The sequence below is a fragment of the Schistocerca nitens genome, chromosome 9 (genome assembly GCF_023898315.1).
Source record: "Schistocerca nitens isolate TAMUIC-IGC-003100 chromosome 9, iqSchNite1.1, whole genome shotgun sequence".
Lineage (NCBI taxonomy): Eukaryota > Metazoa > Arthropoda > Insecta > Orthoptera > Acrididae > Schistocerca > Schistocerca nitens.
The window spans coordinates 503,927,056-503,948,805 of NC_064622.1; the positions used below are offsets into that span (position 1 = coordinate 503,927,056).

Below are 21,750 nucleotides of genomic sequence, written 5' to 3' on the forward strand. Positions count from 1 at the left end.
TCAGACAAGGGAAATGTGGTCAACCGTTATACAGAGGGAAGAGATTAATTTTTTTTGTTTACAGTTCGGAGATGTTGACATGCCTATGGAATCTGAATCAGAGGAAACCTCACGGCAACCCAGAAGTGGTTCAGGAGTGGATCGGTACCTAACTGCGAGGAGACACACAGTTGGGCCAGGAGATACAGCTCACGAGCAGGTTAGAAAATGAAACTTGTACAATGAAAATAATAATTTTCTGGAATTAATCAGTTTACTAACTTACACTTATTTTGTAATATTTATTGCTTGTAATTTGCTGTGTAGAATAACATGCAGAAGAATTCATTTTCTGGCAGAGTCCATAAATATAGAATGAGAGCGAGCTTGTGGTTGCTTGGGTTTAAATTGGCCTCAGGCGAGAAGTCAGCTGGAGATATTACATCCCTTCATTGTAAGTGCACTTGCCGGACATAGATGTAATGACACTCACCGACAGTTTGCTTACATTGATGCATCTGGTGGTGTCACTAGAGTAGGAATTGTGTAATGTGTGGAAGAATTTTGCCAACAGATACCACAATATAAAGAGATTGGCAAAGTGGGAAAGACTTTACGAGAAACCTCGGAGAGATGAAGGCAACGAAAGGGGTCTGCCAAAAGTGACCAGTGCCATAGTAGTAGATATTTCTAAAATGGATTTTCTGGAGTACAGTATTGTAAGTAAATGAAAGATGAGCAGGAACAAAACAGAAGAAGAATGATCCAGAGATACTTGAAATCATAAGATACAGAAGGAAATTAATTAAAAATGTGATAGACAAAAAAGGTACTTTAAGAAATAAATGAAACATTTTCCACATGAAAAGGAAGATTAGTAGGATGACGTACTCTCAGGCATGCAGAAAGAATTAACTTGGTACTGAAAATAGAAGGAACAGAGAAACAGTAGGGTCAGTCAGTAGAATACGTGTGTGATAGGTATTGAGAAATAAGAAGATTCAGTTACCCATAATGAAATGGAGGGCACCATGAAACTAGTTGAAAGACTAATGACTGTCACTGTTTCTACTTTAAGGCACTGTAATTTAAAAGTTTCACTAATTTTTATGTATTCATAACTGTACAATGTGTAAGAAAATTTTTGGTGGCCAGTATGTAACAAGATTCACTGATTTATGTGTGACTATTCCTGTGATAAAGATGTGTGAAGTTAGACGTTATTTATTGTGCCAGTATCGCATGAGGCTATAGTCACAACAACTGCTATATTGTAGAGCTCTGAAAATTATTGCTGTAATGTTACATGTCACGTATTACATCACACGTGACATATTTCTGTATCCGAGAATGCCTCAAAAGAAGTTTCGGAGACGTGATCCTCGGCCAAAGATTTGTGTCACAGTGTGCGGTACACATCTTTGCAGGTGCTGGAGGCGCACTACATCGGACTGGACGCAGGTGCGGGTGGCGCCGTGCAGCAGCTCAACATCCTACCCAACACGAACCTGCCGCTGAACATTCCGCTCGTGCAGCACCAGCCGCCGCAGAACTTCAGCATCAAGGACCAGCACCTGCTGAAGCCTCCCACTGTCATGGGGGCCAGTGAGTGTACTGTCGCTTCTCACATCTTGTTAAACTTCTTTATCCTTAGCTGTGCTTGCAACTACTTGTTGTGGGTGTTTCAAGTCTTTATTGAGGTTGCTCATGTTAATGCTTGTTGGACATACATTATTATGGAGATAAATTACTGTCTGAGACTTTTATTTGTTTTGTGGTCATCACCCTTCTGGCTTGCCACGACTTCACCTCCTGTGTAATCCTCTTCATCTCATGGTAACAACTGCACCTGACATCCTGAATTATTTGTTGTATATATTCCAAGCTCTGTCTTCCACTACAGTTTTTACCCTCTACAGCTCTGAATAGAACCACGGAAGTTATTCCCCGGTGTCTTAAAACGTGCCCTATTGTCCAATTCCTTCTTTTTGTCAGTGTTATCTGTACATTCCTTCCCTTGCCAAGTCTGTGGTGATGCTCCTTATTCCTTATCTTCACCAGTCTACCTAATTTTCAATAACCTGCTGTGGCAGCACATCTCAAACACTTTGATTATCTTCTTTTCCAGATTTCCCATAGTCCATGATTCCCTTCCACACAATGCTGTGCTCCAAACATACATTTCTGTTACTCCTCGTTACTTTCCTTTCTTTGGTGTACCCGCAACCCACATTTTATGCCCATTAGACGGTTCATTTCATTCATTCTTCACTTTCCCTGTGGCTTTTAATGCCTCTCCTCAACTTTTCTTTTATTTATACTGTTGGTTCTAAATTATTAGAAAGTACTTTGATTCAGATCAAGCTGGAAACCTCATTATATGTACAGCACAATTAGCACTCGCAGCACTGTATCTATCCTACATAACGGGCTATAGAAAATGGACAGTTTTTTCAATAACCGGATAAATTCTAATGTTCCATTTTTACAGATTTCACATGTTTCAATAAATAGGCTTTAAGTGTAACACCATAACTCACAACTCTGTTTTTGAAACTATTAAAGATTCATGTACTGGAAGAAGAAACAGACAGTATGTTTGTAAATATATGTACAGCATTTTTGCACACTCAGGAAGTTGATAATGGTGTGCTATTGGGTGGACAGTCGAGTTGTCATTTCTGTTTTATGGACATTATTTTTACGTCTGACCCATTTATCTTCTTGAGGTTCTGCGAGTTGTGTTATTTTATATTCTTGCTACAGGGAATCCAAGCAGTCTGGCTATAGTACAAGCAGTGAGTATGCATTACGACACTACTCGCAACGTCTGAAGAAGATGATCGAGTTGCTCATCAAAATATCATGCAGACAAATAGAAATACACTGTTAATGTTTCATACTAACTGTTCAACTAGCTTGTATTCTTTCTCTGCATAGTAAAGCTCAAAACAAAGTTCCATACATAGAGATGATAATTCTCAACAAAATCCTTGGTATTTATGAATAAACTATAAATTACTAATTAATCGAGGACAAATATTACAATTCAGCAGGGAATTAGCATTCCTGTGATGAATAGTTCTCAGATTTCACAAAACACAAAAAAAAGGTAGCAGAGGAATGCACGATTTCAGCTGGTATCACTAGCATTAAAAAATTCAACACAAAATGATGTTTCTATTAATTTTTACTTTGTGTATTCATAATTCTTACAGTGTGGGGGTGTTTCTTCCAGGTATCAGTATTCCAACATCTTTCTTTGGTTAGAAGAACCTTTGTACAATCCAGCAGTAAACTCATGTAATCGATATACATGACATTTTTCTGAAAATTTCATTGCTAAGAACAGACAGCTGTACATCAGCTACTCCCAATTCCATCTTTCATGCCAGCTGGTGTATTTCAGTAGTCAGCATCTCATCAGGTACTAGTTATTTTAATGGACTGCTTTTATTCATTTCATATGGTGGAAAATAATATTTTAGACATTATAGCTACAAACAGGCCGAACCCTATTGACAGTGTCAATGTAGAGGAAAGGATCAGTGATTGTGAAGTCATCACAGTGATATTGGTTACCGAAGTTAATAAATCCTAATTACAGAGTGAATGGGCATCAGGGTTCATAAAGAGACATAGACAGTTGTTTTTCCATCACTCCATTTGCGAGAGGAACATGAAAGTGAGTGACTAACAGTGGTACAAAATACCTTCCACCATGCACCATATGATGGCGTGTGGAGTTTGTATGTAGATGTGGGTGTAGAAAGTGTAAAGTCATTTGAAAACTTAATAGTAACATATTTTTACCATCTGGCAAGTGATTTTAGGATGCCAGACTTCCTGATTTCCTGACTTTACCAGATGGATTTAATTTGTGAGTTAATTGTAAGGCCAGTTTGTTAATTTTATAAAAACTTACGTTTATATTTATACTGCACTAATTTTGTGTATTTGATATGTGAGACTATTGGTAGTTGTTAAGGGGGGTAGGACGTCAAACAGGCCGACTTGGAGCAGGAGAGGCACCACAGGACATTTTAATTTCCACTGTCTATACTTTTACAAATAAATTCATAAAAATTTGTCAGCATGACCAGGAAGGATTCAGAATTCACACTCATAGGAGCGGGAGTTCGAAAACATAACAAAATGATTGTTTTTTACATGTGAAATTTCATCATTTTTTTCACTTACTTATGACAGTATTTGTTGCTATAGGTTCACTTTTCTTCATAAGCAAGAGAGATTCTTCGATGAATTTTGCACAGCATACAAACCATACTTAAAGGTGTATGAAACACTAGAATTTTCCAAATCTATTAAAAACTGTGGTAAAAATTGAGGTAATTAACTATAAAATTTGTGTTTTTTCTAAACATTAAGTTTAAAATATAACAGTTCATTCGTTTTTTCATAAATTCAATAAATTCTAGAGTTTCATACACCTGTGAGTATGGTATGTATGCTGTGCAAAATTCATCGAAGAATCTCTCTAACGTATGAAGAAAAGTGTACCTATAGCAACAAATGCAGCCATTAGTAAGTGAAAAAATGATGAAATTTTGCACGTAAAAAAAATTTATTTTGCTATGTTTCCAAACTTCCACTGTAATGAGTGTGAATCCTGAATACTTCCTGGTGTTGCTGACAAAGTTTTATGAATTTATTTGTAAAATTATAGACACTGGAAATTAAAATGTCCAGTGATGCCTCTTCTGCTCAAAGTCGGCCCGTTTGGCGTCCTACAATCCCCCCCCCCCTCCACCCCCCCACCCCGCCCCCCTCCCTTAAAGTGTGCTATGGTGCTGTTTGCAATTGTTCAAATTCCTTCTGTGATCAAATGCAATAAATATTTTACTTGAAATATGAGGGATGGTTTAAACAGGTAATCAGTCATTGATAAAGTTTTCTACATACAAGGTATGTTCTGAAAATAATGGCAAATTTAGTTTTTGGAAAGAATTTCATTTATATCTCTATATCAGTGTTACTGCCAATATTATGAAAAGGACAGACTGGAACTCACAATAAAGATGGAACATTGAGTTGCAGAGAAGCACACAAAAATACTGTTAAATACGAGCCTTTGGCCAAAGCCTTCTTCAGAAAAGAAAACACACACACACACACACACAGATTTTCACACAAGTAAGCACCCATCTTGCACACATGGCCAGTATCTTTGGCTGCTAAGAGCAGACTGCAGCTTATGTGTCAAATGGAAGCAGCAGTCTGGAGGGGGCAAAGAAGGGGCAGGGATAGCAAGACACAGACGGCAGAAGATGAGAACGCTGACTGGCAGTGCCTACAGTGATTAGTGGCAGCAGAATGAGGCTGCCAGATGCAGTGTCAGGAAGGTGTGAGGCAGGGAAGAAGAGAAAGGTGGGAGGGTAGGGAACTGGGAGCAGAAAAAGAGAGGAGCAGGGAAGGGGAAAAAGATCAGTGGGTGCGTTGGCAGAGAGTGGCTTTCAATGAGGGTGAAAGGACATGAATTGGGAGGAGGTGATCCAGTAGACGGGGCAGAAACTGTGGGGTGGAGGTCAGGGGACAGTAGGTTAGTGTATGATGAGACCAGGATAACTTTGGGAGCAGGGAACATGTTGTAACAAAAATGCAAGTCTGCGTAGTTCAGAAAAATAGGGTGGTAGAGGGGAGGATCCAGATGGCCCGGGTTATGAAGCAGCCATTGAAATTAAGCATGTTACATTAAGCTGCATGTCGTTCCACAGGATGTGCCACTTTTCTCTTGGCCACAACGTGGTGGTGGTGGCCATTGACTCTGGTGTATGGCTGGTTGGTAGTCATACCAATATAAAAAGCTGTTCAATGATTGTAGCAGAGATGGTATGTGATATGGCTGCTTTCACTGGTGACCTGGCTCTGATTGGGTAGGATGAGATTGTGACAGGACTGGAATAAGGAGTACTGTATGGGTAGATTGACCAGGTCTTCCAGCTGGGTCTTCCACAGGGATATAATGCCTGTGGCAGGGGTTGTGATTGGGAGTGGCATTGGGATGGAGTAGGATGTTGTTGAGGTTGGGTGGGTGATGGAACCCCTCTTTAGGAGGGGTGGAAGGGTCTTGTGTAGGATATTCCTCATTTCAGGGCATCATGATAGATAACCAAAGCCTTGACGAAGGTTATGGTTCAGTTGCTCCACTCAGGGATGGTAACTGATAATGAAGTCGGCACACCTTCCTAGATGTCTGTTGTGATAGTGGACAATTTGGTGAATGTGTGGATGTGGCACGGGAAATCTCTTTGCAGGCTAGGACTGGGGATAGTGTCTGTCTGTGAAGGCCTTTGTGAGACCTTCAGCATACTGTGCAGGGGAATTCTTGTCATTACATATAACCAACCGGGAGAGACTAAAATGTAGGAGATGAATATTTTAGTATGAAACCGATGGAAACTGTTGAAATGCAAGTAGTATTGGTGGTTGGTGGGTTTAATGTGGACAGAGGTGTGGGTAGAACCCTCAGATTGAGGAAGTCAGCATCCAAAAAGGTGGCATGCTGGCTTGAGAAGAACTGAGAGAAATGGTGAGAGAGAAGGTGTTGAGGACATGAAGAAATGGGGATATGGTGTCCTGGCCCTGAGCCCAGATCTTGAAGATATCTTCAGTGAACCAGAATCAGACCCAGGGTTTTGAAGGCTTGGAAGTCTTTCTCTAGATGGCCCATAAACAGGTTGGCATAGGAGGGTGTCATGAAGAGAGTCCGTGATGGTACCACGGATTTGTTTGTATACCTCCTTATCAGAGGAGAAGTAGCTATGTGTTAGGATAAAGGTAGTAAGGGGAATGAGGTAGTGAGTTTGGAGCCTGCTCCCTGACCCAGTATGCTGAAGTTTTCACAAAGACCTTCACACGGAGTGAGGTGGTGCAGTGATTACTACATTGGATTCACATTTGGGAGAACGATGGTTCATACGTGTGCCCAGCCATCCTGATTTCCTTAAATCACTTCAGGCAAATGCCGGGATGGTTCCTTTGAAAGGGCACAGCTGACTTCCTTACCCGTCGTTGCCTCATCTGATTGGACTGATGAACTCGCTGTTTGGTCCCCTCTCCACAACCAACCAAGCAATCGAAACCTTCACAGGCAGCCACTATCTCCCAGATCTAGTCCACAAACATTTCCTTTGCCACATCCCAACACACCCCCAGTCCTCCCACTGCCCCAACAGTTGGGTACAAAGGAGTGTCCTCTTTGTCACCCAATACCAGCTCGGACTGAAATATTTGAACCACAACCTTTGTCAGGGGTCTAATCAAAGTCCTGACAAGGGATATGGTTCAGATGCTTTGAAATGAGGGACATCCTACCCAAGATCCCTCCCACCACTCTTAAAGTTATTGTATTTGAGACCTTTCGCAATCAATTGTAATTCTTAATTTCTGGAATAAAAGTCAGTGCTTTCACAACCCCCTCCTTCCCCCCCCCCCTCCTAAAAAGAAATAAAGAAGAAGAAGAAGAAGGAAGAAAGAAAGAAAGAAAGAGAAATTGTGAACTGCACAGAATGGACTTTCTGTACCACTTTGCCCAAGAACAAATATTTCATTCTGTGGAGTATAGGACTTTACCTAAGTTGTACCTTATATAAGGTCGATAGACACACAAACAAACACAAATATACACACAAAATTCAGGCTTTCGCAACAAACTGTTGCCTCATCAGGAAAGAGGGAAGGAGAGGGAAAGACGAAAGGATGTGGGTTTTAAGGGAGAGGGTAAGGAGTCATTCCAATCCCGGGAGCGGAAAGACTTACCTTAGGGGGAAAAAAGGACAGGTATACACTCGCGCACACACACACATATCCATCCACACATACAGACACAAGCAGTATGTCTGCTTGTGTCTGTATGTGTGGATGGATATGTGTGTGTGTGTGCGAGTGTATACCTGTCCTTTTTTCCCCCTAAGGTAAGTCTTTCCGCTCCCGGGATTGGAATGACTCCTTACCCTCTCCCTTAAAACCCACATCCTTTCGTCTTTCCCTCTCCTTCCCTCTTTCCTGATGAGGCAACAGTTTGTTGCGAAAGCCTGAATTTTGTGTGTATATTTGTGTTTGTTTGTGTGTCTATCGACCTGCCAGCGCTTTTGTTTGGTAAGTCTCATCATCTTTCTTTTTAGATATATTTTTTCCACGTGGAATGTTTCCCTCTGTTATATTCGTACCTTATATAAGTATAGATTTAAAATTGCCATTTTGGAATACAAGGAATACAAGGAACTGGTTGTGTAATTTAGCCATTGCTTTTGAGCCAACTGTTTTGTCCCTTGATTAGTTGGATTTGGTTGTGTAAACAGGCCTTATCATAGTTCCAAATTAACTTTTTATTTGGGAACATCTGATTGAAGTGTATATTTCCAATGGTTTTAACACCTTAACTTTTTTTATATGTGAAAACTGCCTTAACTGCCACCAGCAAGAATCCACTCCATCTCCCAAAGATACATCTTCCTGGCATGTTGATAAATCTGTGAAGGTCCTTACCTAAGAACTGAAACATTTTTGAAGATGATGTGAATTTGAAATGTATTTTGGCACAACAAAAAATACTATCAAAATGCGAGTAGACAGATTTAAGTTTTTCATTTATTGCAATCTCAATTTTGACAAGAACAGTCATAGTGACTACTATGGAATTAGATTAGATTAGATTAGATTAGATTAATACTAGTTCCATGGATCATGAATACGATATTTCGTAATGATGTGGAACGAGTCGAATTTTCCAATACATGACATAATTAGGTTAATTTAACAACATACTTAAGTTAATATAACAACTTTTTTTTGTGTTTTTTGTTTTTCTTTATTTTTTATTTTTATTTTTTTAATATTTTTTTTTTCTTTTTTTTCTTAATTTATATCTAAAAATTCCTCTATGGAGTAGAAGGAGTTGTCATTCAGAAATTCTTTTAATTTCTTCTTAAATACTTGTTGGTTATCTGTCAGACTTTTGATACTATTTGGTAAGTGACCAAAGACTTTAGTGCCAGTATAATTCACCCCTTTCTGTGCCAAAGTTAGATTTAATCTTGAATAGTGAAGATCATCCTTTCTCCTAGTATTGTAGTTATGCACACTGCTATTACTTTTGAATTGGGTTTGGTTGTTAATAACAAATTTCATAAGAGAGTATATATACTGAGAAGCTACTGTGAATATCCCTAGATCCTTAAATAAATGTCTGCAGGATGATCTTGGGTGGACTCCAGCTATTATTCTGATTACACGCTTTTGTGCAATAAATACTTTATTCCTCAGTGATGAATTACCCCAAAATATGATGCCATATGAAAGCAATGAGTGAAAATAGGCGTAGTAAGCTAATTTACTAAGATGTTTATCACCAAAATTTGCAATGACCCTTATTGCATAAGTAGCTGAACTCAAACGTTTCAGCAGATCATCAATGTGTTTCTTCCAATTTAATCTCTCATCAATGGACACACCTAAAAATTTGGAATATTCTACCTTAGCTATATGCTTCTGATTAAGGTCTATATTTATTAATGGCATCATACCATTCACTGTACGGAACTGTATGTACTGTGTCTTATCAAAATTCAGTGAGAGTCCGTTTACAAGGAACCACTTAGTAATTTTCTGAAAGACAGTATTGACAATTTCATCAGTTAATTCTTGTTTGTCAGGTGTGATTACTATACTTGTATCATCAGCAAAGAGAACTAACTTTGCCTCTTCATGAATATAGAATGGCAAGTCATTAATATATAATAAGAACAACAAAGGACCCAAGACTGACCCTTGTGGAACCCCATTCTTGATAGTTCCCCAGTTTGAGGAATGTGCTGATCTTTGCATGTTACGAGAACTACTTATTTCAACTTTCTGCACTCTTCCAGTTAGGTACGAATTAAACCATTTGTGCACTGTCCCACTCATGCCACAATACTTGAGCTTGTCTAGCAGAATTTCATGATTTACACAATCAAAAGCCTTTGAGAGATCACAAAAAATCCCAATGGGTGGTGTTTGGTTATTCAGATCATTCAAAATTTTACTGGTGAAAGCATATATGGCATTTTCTGTTGAAAAACCTTTCTGAAAACCAAACTGACATTTTGTTAGTACTTCATTTTTACAGATATGTGAAGCTACTCTTGAATACATTACTTTCTCAAAAATTTTGGATAAAGCTGTTAGAAGGGAGATTGGACGGTAATTGTTGACATCAGATCTATCCCCCTTTTTATGCAAAGGTATAACAATAGCATATTTCAGTCTATCAGGGAAAATGCCCTGTTCCAGAGAGCTATTACACAGGTGGCTGAGAATCTTACTTATCTGTTGAGAACAAGCTTTTAGTATTTTGCTGGAAATGCCATCAATTCCATGTGAGTTTTTGCTTTTAAGCAAGTTTATTATTTTCCTAATTTCAAAGGGAGAAGTGGGTGAGATTTCAATTGTATCAAATTGCATAGGTATGGCCTCTTCCATTAACAGCCTAGCATCTTCTAATGAACACCTGGATCCTACTATATCCACAACATTTAGAAAATGATTATTAAAAATATTTTCAACTTCTGACTTTTTGTTCGTAAAGTTTTCATTCAATTTGATGGTAATACTGTCTTCCTCTGCTCTTGGTTGACCTGTTTCTCTTTTAATAATATTCCAAATTGTTTTAATTTTATTATCAGAGTTGCTGATTTCAGACATGATACACATACTCCTGGATTTTTTAATAACTTTTCTTAATATAACACAGTAGTTTTTATAATTTTTGATAGTTTCTGGGTCACTACTCTTTCTTGCTGTCAGATACATTTCCCTTTTGCGGTTACAAGATATTTTTATACCCTTAGTAAGCCATGGTTTCTTACAAGGTTTCTTACGAGTATATTTAACTATTTTCTTGGGGAAGCAGTTTTCAAATGCATTTACAAAAATGTCATGAAATAAATTATATTTTAAATTGGCATCAGGTTCACGGTACACCTCATCCCAGTCTAACTGCTGTAGGCTTTCCCTGAAATTTGCAATTGTTAAATCGTTGACTGAACGTACCACTTTGGAGGACTGTTTAGTATTGCTGAATTGAGCTATGTCATATATTGTAACTAGCTGTGCACCATGATCAGAAAGACCATTCTCAACAGGCTGAGCATTTATCTGGTTAAACTTATCTTGGTCTATAAAGAAGTTATCTATCAGTGAGCTGCTATCCTTTACCACCCGAGTAGGAAAATCAATAACGGGTGTCAAATTGAAAGAACCGAGTAATACTTCAAGGTCATTTTTCCTATTACCCTCTTTCAGAGAATCTACATTGAAGTCCCCACAAATAATAATTTGCTTCCCCCTGTCTGACAGATAGCACAACAAAGAGTCCAAATTTTTCAGAAATAGATGAAAATTTCCTGATGGGGACCTATATACAGTTACAATTATAAATGTGCCTTTATTTAATTTAAGCTCACAGGCACATGCTTCTATATGTTTCTCTACACAAAACTTTTTTGTTTCTATACTTTTTGCACAATGATAACTTTTGACATATAAGGCAACTCCTCCTTTCTCCATATTTTCTCTCATTACATGTGCAGAGAGCTTATATCCACTTACATTTACTTACATGTAACTTAGTTTGTGATACCTTACAAAGTCCAACATAAATAATCAATCAAAATATTATGTTGCATAAGTAGTAACAATGGCATATTATTGATAAACAGTCATGCCTGTATCTTCATTACACTCCATTTTGTGTGAAATAATCTTGAGAGTTATGAAAGTCAACTAAACTCTCTGACAACAAATGTAAATGAGCCACTTCCTGAAACATGCGTGCATCATTTAAAATGAAAGCTGCAGCTTGCAGTGTGAAACACTAGAATTAAAGTATCACAACATCATAATGTCGGTGTAAAAAGTGTGTACTCATGCAGACAATGAATTTGAAACGTAGCTAACACTGCAGGAGACATCTAATTTATCGAAGACAGTTAAAAAATTCAGAGGGGGAAGAGTTGAAAGGCAATTTATTGTTGGGAAACAATCAAACTAGTAGGAGCACATAAAATTTGTCCAAAATTCTATTTTTACCCGGAAAGCAGGAATTTTTCCATGAGTACCAAATACATTTACTCATTTGGTTCAAAATATCAAATTAAGTTCATACATCTGTGTCTCTCATGTGGCACACAGCAGCCTACAGTGTTTTTTGTGCTTGGCCACTTTCAGATACGCAGCCCACAGGTTCTACGGGCTTTGTACTAAATTCATTTCCTAGTTGAGTGAGTGGGATGTAAAAGCAGGGTTACTGGCAAGCTCATGGCATGCCACCAACTGCAGCTTTATTGCTTATTGTGAGAAGAAGGAAAGAAAGGATACTTACAGAATGTCATTGTTTTTTAACATTATGTTGTATGGCAGAACTGACACTGGAAGCTCCAGCACAAGCTTTTGTACACTGGCTGGTGGTGTAAAGTGTGAGAGGGCTACTGGGACCAGTGTTTTTACCACTTCCTGGGACATCACACAAGGATTCCATGAAACTTGCATGTAGTTACTGACAACATGGAAGGTAAAAAAGAAATAAATAATAATTAAAGCCCCTATGAAATTAGCAATTAATTCCTGCTTCCAATTACTAATTTGGATAGTCATTACAAAGACAACACTTCCAGTGGAGAAGGCTGTATTTATCAGAGAACAGATGACAATTCTGCAAACGGCAAACTCGACATGAGGGAAATATTGTATGGGGGCATGGCAAGTGCATATACAATTCTTCTTTTACATACTGAGGTCAGGTGATTATCTTGAAGAAAGATAAGAACCCATATTTTAGAGCTGAGGGACAATGTGGATTCTTTCTTTTCAGATCACAGTTTCAAGTTGAATGATTGGGTGTTTGATAAAAATTAAATGCTTCCAATTCCCTTTTGAATTTTGTTTTTATGCAGATGGATGAACTTAATTTGACACTTTGAAGAAAATGAGAAAATGTACACTCCTGGAAATGGAAAAAAGAACACATTGACACCGGTGTGTCAGACCCACCATACTTGCTCCGGACACTGCGAGAGGGCTGTACAAGCAATGATCACACGCACGGCACAGCGGACACACCAGGAACCGCGGTGTTGGCCGTCGAATGGCGCTAGCTGCGCAGCATTTGTGCACCGCCGCCGTCAGTGTCAGCCAGTTTGCCGTGGCATACGGAGCTCCATCGCAGTCTTTAACACTGGTAGCATGCCGCGACAGCGTGGACGTGAACCGTATGTGCAGCTGACGGACTTTGAGCGAGGGCGTATAGTGGGCATGCGGGAGGCCGGGTGGACGTACCGCCGAATTGCTCAACACGTGGGGCGTGAGGTCTCCACAGTACATCGATGTTGTCGCCAGTGGTCGGCGGAAGGTGCACGTGCCCGTCGACCTGGGACCGGACCGCAGCGACGCACGGATGCACGCCAAGACCGTAGGATCCTACGCAGTGCCGTAGGGGACCGCACCGCCACTTCCCAGCAAATTAGGGACACTGTTGCTCCTGGGGTATCGGCGAGGACCATTCGCAACCGTCTCCATGAAGCTGGGCTATGGTCCCGCACACCGTTAGGCCGTCTTCCGCTCACGCCCCAACATCGTGCAGCCCGCCTCCAGTGGTGTCGCGACAGGCGTGAATGGAGGGATGAATGGAGACGTGTCGTCTTCAGCGATGAGAGTCGCTTCTGCCTTGGTGCCAATGATGGTCGTATGCGTGTTTGGCGCCGTGCAGGTGAGCGCCACAATCAGGACTGCATACGACCGAGGCACACAGGGCCAACACCCGGCATCATGGTGTGGGGAGCGATCTCCTACACTGGCCATACACCACTGGTGATCGTCGAGGGGACACTGAATAGTGCACGGTACATCCAAACCGTCATCGAACCCATTGTTCTACCATTCCTAGACCGGCAAGGGAACTTGCTGTTCCAACAGGACAATGCACGTCTGCATGTATCCCGTGCCACCCAACGTGCTCTAGAAGGTGTAAGTCAACTACCCTGGCCAGCAAGATCTCCGGATCTGTCCCCCATTGAGCATGTTTGGGACTGGATGAAGCGTCGTCTCACGCGGTCTGCACGTCCAGCACGAACGCTGGTCCAACTGAGGCGCCAGGTGGAAATGGCATGGCAAGCCGTTCCACAGGACTACATCCAGCATCTCTACGATCGTCTCCATGGGAGAATAGCAGCCTGCATTGCTGCGAAAGGTGGATATACACTGTACTAGTGCCGACATTGTGCATGCTCTGTTGCCTGTGTCTATGTGCCTGTGGTTCTGTCAGTGTGATCATGTGATGTATCTGACCCCAGGAATGTGTCAATAAAGTTTCCCCTTCCTGGGACAATGAATTCACGGTGTTCTTATTTCAATTTCCAGGAGTGTATTTGTTGCTGATGGAAAAAGTCCTGCTTTCCAGAAAAAATAGAATTTTGGACAGTTTATATGCCTCCTACTAGTCTGATTGCTTCCCAATAATAAGTGGTGTGTTAGAAGAAGAGGGGGGTTGGAATAAAGGATACAATTACTGAAGAAGTACCTGAAAAGTTTGAATGAAGTTTCTAAACCATATTTTACAAATGAAAAGCAGATTAAATATCAAAATGAGTTGTGGATTAAAAGCCCCTATGTTGTCAGTGTTTGACCATGTCAGCAAGGATATTAAACTTTTATTGGATTGGCATGTGATAAAGGACTGGAAAAGATTGTAATTAAAGCTGTTAGCTGAATTCTGGGGCAGTTTAATAATAAATAGCTTGAACTGTTGCAAAAGACCATGTTTGTACTTTAACTGTTTGCAACTGCATATATGTTCCCAACAGGGTTCTCAGCTTGTGTGTTGACAAAAAATAAATATTGCCACGGACTAAATGCCAAACCTGTCATGAGAATCCAACTTTCATCTGTAAAGCCTAATATTAAGTTTTCCTAATAAGAACCAGTAACTCTTCATGTCATTATAGTTTAAATTTAATAGTGCCATTTTATCATGTTATTTTAAATTTGAGTTAATTTTGAAATTACTTTTTGGTTAAAATATTTGAAGTAATTGTCATTTTTGTTGAAAATAATCCATTTGCGGAATTTTCCATGTAAAATATACTGTAGATCAAATCTAGGGTTCCACAGTAAAAGTGGGCATTAAAAATGGGCTCCCTTTATAAAGAGATTAGGAAATGCCACTACTGATGGTAAGTTTAATGCCCCCAAAACGTGAAGCTCGGCATTCGAATTTACAACACTTTTATAATTGTAATTTGTCACAAACTTTCATCGTAATTATGCACTCAAAAGGAAATAGGTCCAGTAGCATCAGTGAAACCTCTCTATATATTTGCAAGTAGCAGCCACATGTTTCTTCCTGAGATTTATTGTGGAAATGCAAAATAGGTGAGTCGAAGCAGTTTAGTAGAGTAAAGATTTATCTCTAGCCTCAGACACCACCTGGTTTCAGTTATACTGCAGCCACTCACTTTGTAGTCAGAAAAGGGCATGTCAGGTGCATGTTATGCAATCGAATTGAAGTCTGAAGCAACACACGAGTGAACACGACACTTCCCTTCATGTGTGGTTGCTACGTCCACCTCAGCTGTCACCGTCCATGCCCAGTTGTCAGGTATAGCTGATACTGAGTTAAATTACTCACCAAAGTGTTGTTATACCTGCATAAAAAATTTGTACACATTTTGCTTTAGCTCTTTTTTTAAGAATTTCTTTTGTTCAGAGGTGGCAGGTGTAGGTAATTTGGAACAGTTCAGGATGGCAGTCCTAGTTTAATGCATACATTTCTGATAAATTAATATGTGAGATATATCTCTGTAGTTCATATGTTATGGGATTTGCAGAAAACAGTTACTTGCAGCTGTCCCAGTTGAAACAGTTTACTAGTGACAGTTAATTATAGATGAGTCTCCAACTTTGTCAGCAGCAGTTCTTTTACTCAGGTAAATTTGTGATTTTGGCAGTTGGCGGTTTCGGTCGACGAGCATCGGACGGGGGAGCGAACCTGCAGATGTTTTTCAGTCGTCAGATGGAAGGCGTTTGGAGCCAACCGGGCAGCCAGGAGCACCTCCAGCTTGTAAGTGTGGTCAGCTCTCCCAGAGTTGTTTCTGCTTCATTCATGTGATTTAGTCTCTCTCTCTCTCTCTCTCTCTCTCTCTCTCTCTCTCTCTCTCTCTCTCTCTCTCCATCTCTCGTCCCCCCCCCCCCAATCTCTCTCTATCTCTACCTACCTATCTGTGTATCTCATCTACAATATAGGAAAAAATGGATTGCTACTTACCTTAAAGAAGACATATTAAGGTGCAGACAATTAAAAGACACTCACATAGAGCTTTCGGCCACACCCTTCATCAGGAAAAGAGAAAAATACACATTATTCATATATATAAGCAGTCACACACCATGTACTGACTGCCACCTCCAGACATTCTGGCCCAAGATACTGGAGGTGGTGGTCATGTGTGCATGAGGTATGTTTACTTGTGTGTATGAATGCTGTGTGTTGTTCTCTTTTGCTGATGAAGGCTGTTGCCAAAGGCTCTATGTAAGTGTCTTTTAATTGTGCCTGTCTGCAGCTTAAGGTGTCTTGGGTGTCTTGTTTATGGTAAATAGCAAACTATTTCTTCCTACATTGTTGCTATTCCTACCTGGAGTTTCCATTGTTTTATCTATCTATCTCTCTTTAATGTCAATAGTTTTGTCATCCAGACTGAAAAATCCTTCAGTAGAATTAATAGCAGCCATGTATTATTTTAACATGCACCCAGATAGCCGCACATACCATTCGTACACACAAGCAAGCATACGCAATGCACACTTGACTGCCACCTCCAGTATCTTGGCCCAGAATGCCCAGAGGTGGTTGTCAGGATTCAGAGAGGCCTGCCCTGTATCAAAAATACCCAGCGGATTAACAGTGACAGGCATTGTGCCGATGAACCAGTATGTGATTTTTAGGCAGTTTGCCACATCTGACTAGATGAGTACCAGTCTGGTATGCACATCCTGCCTCAGTTACGTGAATTGCAGACATTTCAAAAAGTCACATGTTTTATATTGGAAGGTGTACAAATTACCACGGGGGTGGGGGGTCAGTGGTAGCAATAAGAGGGGCACCTGGACACCCTCTGCCACAAACAGTGCCATACCTGCATTGACTTGCCAAAATGCCAAACCTGTGAAGATCTGGGCTAACACCAGGAGAAAGAGTATGGAGATTATGTTATTATAACACAGTGGTAGTCAGCTTGGCCCCAGTGGGTGTTCCAGCTGTCATGTTGGGCGGTAGGCAGTGTGGTTTTTAAAAACACTGTCATTAGGTTTCCATATACATGTGACATAATGTATATGGTAGGTAATACTTTATAAATTTTGTAAAGGAAATATACACATGACCATTACAGTGCAACCAGCAGGTAGTTAGAAAATTCTGCTACTAACAATAATTGTGGAAAGGACAGGTTTGTATTCACCATAAAAATGTAGCCTTGAGTTGCAGACAGGCACAACAAAAAGACTGATACACATTAAGCTTTCAGCCAAAGGAAATCATTGTCACAAGCGAGCAGACCTTGCAACATGTGGCTGCTATCTCTGGCTGCTCAGGCTAGACTGAACATGAAACATGTCTAACTGAAGCAACAATCTTTAGTGGAGTGGGGAAGAGGGAAGTGTAGTAGGGTGCGGGTGGGGAAAGAGGAAACAGTGCTGCCTGGTGATGGCAAAATCGTGAGGCTGTGGGGAACATAAAAAGGTAAAAAGGTGAGGGGGAGGGGGGAGATCAGTGGTGTCATTGGCAGAGAGCAGTGCACAGTGAGGTTAGGGGACATGAGTTGGGAGTAGATGATAGGACAGGAGGGGCAAAAATGTTTGGGTGGATGTTACAGTGACAGTAGGTTACCATAAGTTGAGGATCGGATGATTTTAGGAATTGCTAACACGGAGTCCTATATCTCTGTTCCTTATATGTTGCCTAAACTATGGAATCCTCCCAAGCAGCCTAACATAAATGCTCCTTTCTGTGGATCACAACCCTCCTTTCACAATTACCTTCACCTTTTCAGATTCTGTCAGTCCCTGACATGCTCACAAATCTGGCACTGCGAAAACGCATCTCCATGGCTCATACATCCCAGGACCACCTCTGCTCCCTCCACAAGATACTGTTACTGTGCAATTACTACTACATACATCATGTCTCTGAAATTGGATCCCTTGCATTCCAGCATCTGGAAGAGCTCTCAACACACCACCTTCATACGTTATCCAATCTACTGACATCCTGCTGCCACCTTGGTGCATGACGATCCAGCTTCTGACCTACCCACAGTGTTCGTCCTCACCACTCGGATCCTACCTAGCTCATCTTTTCAGCTTGCCACATCTGCCAAAGCTCCCTTCCAAAACACCACTAAATCCAGAGCCAAAACAATCCCCCAACACTGTTATTACCCTTTCCACAAAATGCTTCAGCTCCACAGAAGTTTCACTTCTACCCAAAGGCCTCACAGCCCCACCTTCAGACGTACAGCCAAAAAAATTTAACTATGTTGGAATTGTCAAAGACCTACACTCCTTCTGATCACTGCAGTGGGAACACTTCTTTGCCCCCAACACCTCCAACCAAATACTAACATTGAACCCTGTCTCTCCCAGTTGAAACAAACATCCAACTGTGATCCTCCCACTCTTCCACCTAATCGGCCCCCGTTTACCCTCCAACTTGGCCTCACCATTCTTCCCCAGGTCTCTTCCTAAGTACACCAACCTTTCAGCAGAAGATATGCAGCAATACATAGCCTCAGAACAGATCCTGACCTAATGATCCAACCTGCTGGCAAAGGCTCCACTACTTTTGTCACGAATCTCAGTGACTACTTGGCAGAAGGCCTCCGCCAATTGTCTTAACTCCTCCGCCTATAAACTCTGTGAGAGTGATACATTCCAGCAGTCCCTCATAACCTCCAATCCCTGCTTAAAGCCTTTGGCCCTTGTCAGAATCTCTTCTTTGAATCTTTTTCCATTCTCATCCTTATCACACCCAACACACCCACCTCTTGCATTCTCCCCAAAATCCACAAACTCAACAGCTCTGGACACCCCATTGTAGCTGGTTATTATGCTCCTGCAGAAATAATTTTGGCCTTCATTGACAAACATCTCCAAACTATTGCCCAGAATCTAGCCTCCTGCATCAAAGATGCCAACCACTTCCTTCACTGACTGCCCACTGTTCCCACCCCTTTACCTCCTGGATCTCTACTTGTCACTGATGATGCATCATTCCTGGGCACCAACATCCCTCTTGCGCATGGTCTTGTCACTATTGAACACTACTTCTTCTGACATCTTTCTGACTCTAAACCTACTACCACATTCATTGTAACACCTTACTTACTATATTCTAACACACAACTACTATTCTTTTGAAGGGAGGATATATAAACAGATTTGTGGCACATCCACAGACATCTGCATGGCACTCTCCTATACCAGCTTCTTTATGGGCAATCTACAAGAAACCTTCCTAGCCTCCCGAAACGCCAAATACCTGTTGTGGTTCACGTTCATTGATGATCTCTTCACGATCTGGATTCAGGGCCAGGACGCCCTATCCGCATTCCTTCACAACCTCAACACTTTCTCTCCCATCTGCTTCAACTGGTTCTTATCAGCCCAGCATGCCTGTTCCTAGATGTTGACCTTCTCCTCTGTGAGAGCTCCATCCACACCTTTGTGCACATTAAATACAACAACCACCAACAGTACCTGAATTTCAACAGTTTTCATCTCTTCCACACCAAAGTACTCTCTCCCATATAGCCTGGCCACCCAGGGACAGCGTATCTGCAGTGACGACAGCTCCCTTACCTGGCATGCTGTGGTTTTAACAAAGGCCCTCACAGATGTGCACTATCGCCCAGACCTAGTCCGCAGTAGATTTCCTGTACTGTATCTCCACACAAACCAAATAGTCCCACCATCCCCGAGAACCAGCTACAAAGGAGTACCCTGCTTACCATCCCAGACTTGAACAACAGAACCACAATCTTCATCAGAGCTTTGATTATCTATCATTATGTCTTGATGTGAGGAACGTCCTGTGCAAGATCTTTCCCACCCCTCCTAAAGTGGTGTTCCATTACCCACCCAACCTCCGCATCATCATAGTCCATCCCTAAGTCACTCCCAATCCCAACTGCTTGCCACAGGGATCATATCCCTGTGGAAGATCCAGGTGTGAGACCTGCCCAATCCACCCACCCAGTACTTCCTATTCCAGGCCTGTCTCAGGTATATCGCACCCCATTAGAGACCAGGCATCTGTGAAAGCAGGCACAATCCGTGTTGCAATCATTGCTCAGCTTTTCATATTGGTATGACTACCAATCACCTATCCACATGATCAGTGGCCACCCTCAAACTGTGGCCAAGAGCAAAGTGGACCACCGTGTTGCACAACATGCAGCGGAACATAAAATGCTTGATTTGAATTGCTGCTTCACACCCCAGGCCAACTGGATCCTTCCCTCCACCACAAGCTTTTCTGAACTCCCCAAATCATCCTGGCCTTAACCTACAGTAACTTACTGTCTTCACACACTTTATTCAACAGTTTCTACCTCTTCTCTCCTATCACCTCCTCCCAACACAAGACCACTCACTCATTGTGCACTGCTCTCTGTCAATGCACCCACCAATCTTTTCCCTCTTTTCCTTTCCCACAGCCTCCCTGAGCTTCACCTGGTAGCCTTGTCTGCCACCTCAAGTCCCTGCACGCTCTGCCAGGCAGCACTGTTTTCTCTTTCCTCACCTGTACTCTGTTATTCCCATCCCCTTACTGGTCCACTATGGATTGTTGTTCCCATTAGACACTTTTGAATTTCAGTCTCGCCTGAGCGGTCAGAGATAGTGGCCAGGGGTGGGCGAGGTGTGTCAATTTGTGGGAATGAGTGCATGGTTTTTTTGTGAAGGATTTGGCCGACAGCTTGATGTGCAACTGTCTTTTTGTTGTACCTCTTTGCAACTGAAAGTATCATCTTTATGGTGAGCCGCAATCCCCCCCCCCCGAGTTGCTACATTTGGAAGCAGGTAATCCCATCAACGGTCCTAACAGTGCAAAATCTAATTTGTAGAGGGCAATGTATTGCAGATATTGTTGAATGGTCTCAACATGAGTTGGACTTCCTAGCTTGATTTTCTGGAGAGAAAAAATGTTATACTTCATGTTTGTAAGGGTGGCCTCACTCTCCTATGGAAATTATAATATTCAGTGAGGTTTCTCTGTGAACCCCGAGAATCTGTCTGAGAATATGAAAGATGAGTCAACCGTCTTACATTGTTAAGTCTGTGATGGTGTCATGCAACAGTGTTGGATAATGAATGTAGCCCTAAGAAATCCCTTCTTCTCAGTGTTAGAAATACACATTTGAGACAAAGTGTGTCATCATCAAACACAGGCTATTGTAGTGCAGGAGGCAAGGGGAAAGAAGAGTAGGACACTACTCTAAGAGGAAAAACATATCAAAATGCCCAGAAAGGAGCTGAAGAAATCAAAGGAAAAAATCAAAATTTTGAAGTGATAGAAAATTATAAATTTGGTGATTAAGTTCTGCATTTAATTTCACAGAAAAAGAGTATAAAACATTAGAGAACTCTATATGTGAAATTATATTACTATAATAATTCTTATGATCAGGCAATGTATGATACATTTACTGTTTTCTGTAACAC

At 41.1% G+C, this 21,750-nt stretch overlaps 1 protein-coding gene across 1 annotated transcript in view; it reads left to right on the top strand.

Annotated features, from left to right (window-relative positions):
- Window positions 1–21,750, top strand: part of LOC126204437 (serine/threonine-protein kinase SIK3) — a 538,421-nt gene that overhangs the window by 446,525 nt on the left and 70,146 nt on the right. Inside the window, exons 10-12 of the mRNA XM_049938826.1 lie at window positions 65–199; window positions 1,407–1,584; window positions 15,981–16,093. Of these exons, the coding sequence (XP_049794783.1) occupies window positions 65–199; window positions 1,407–1,584; window positions 15,981–16,093 (426 nt within the window). The remainder of the gene's footprint in view (window positions 1–64; window positions 200–1,406; window positions 1,585–15,980; window positions 16,094–21,750) is intronic.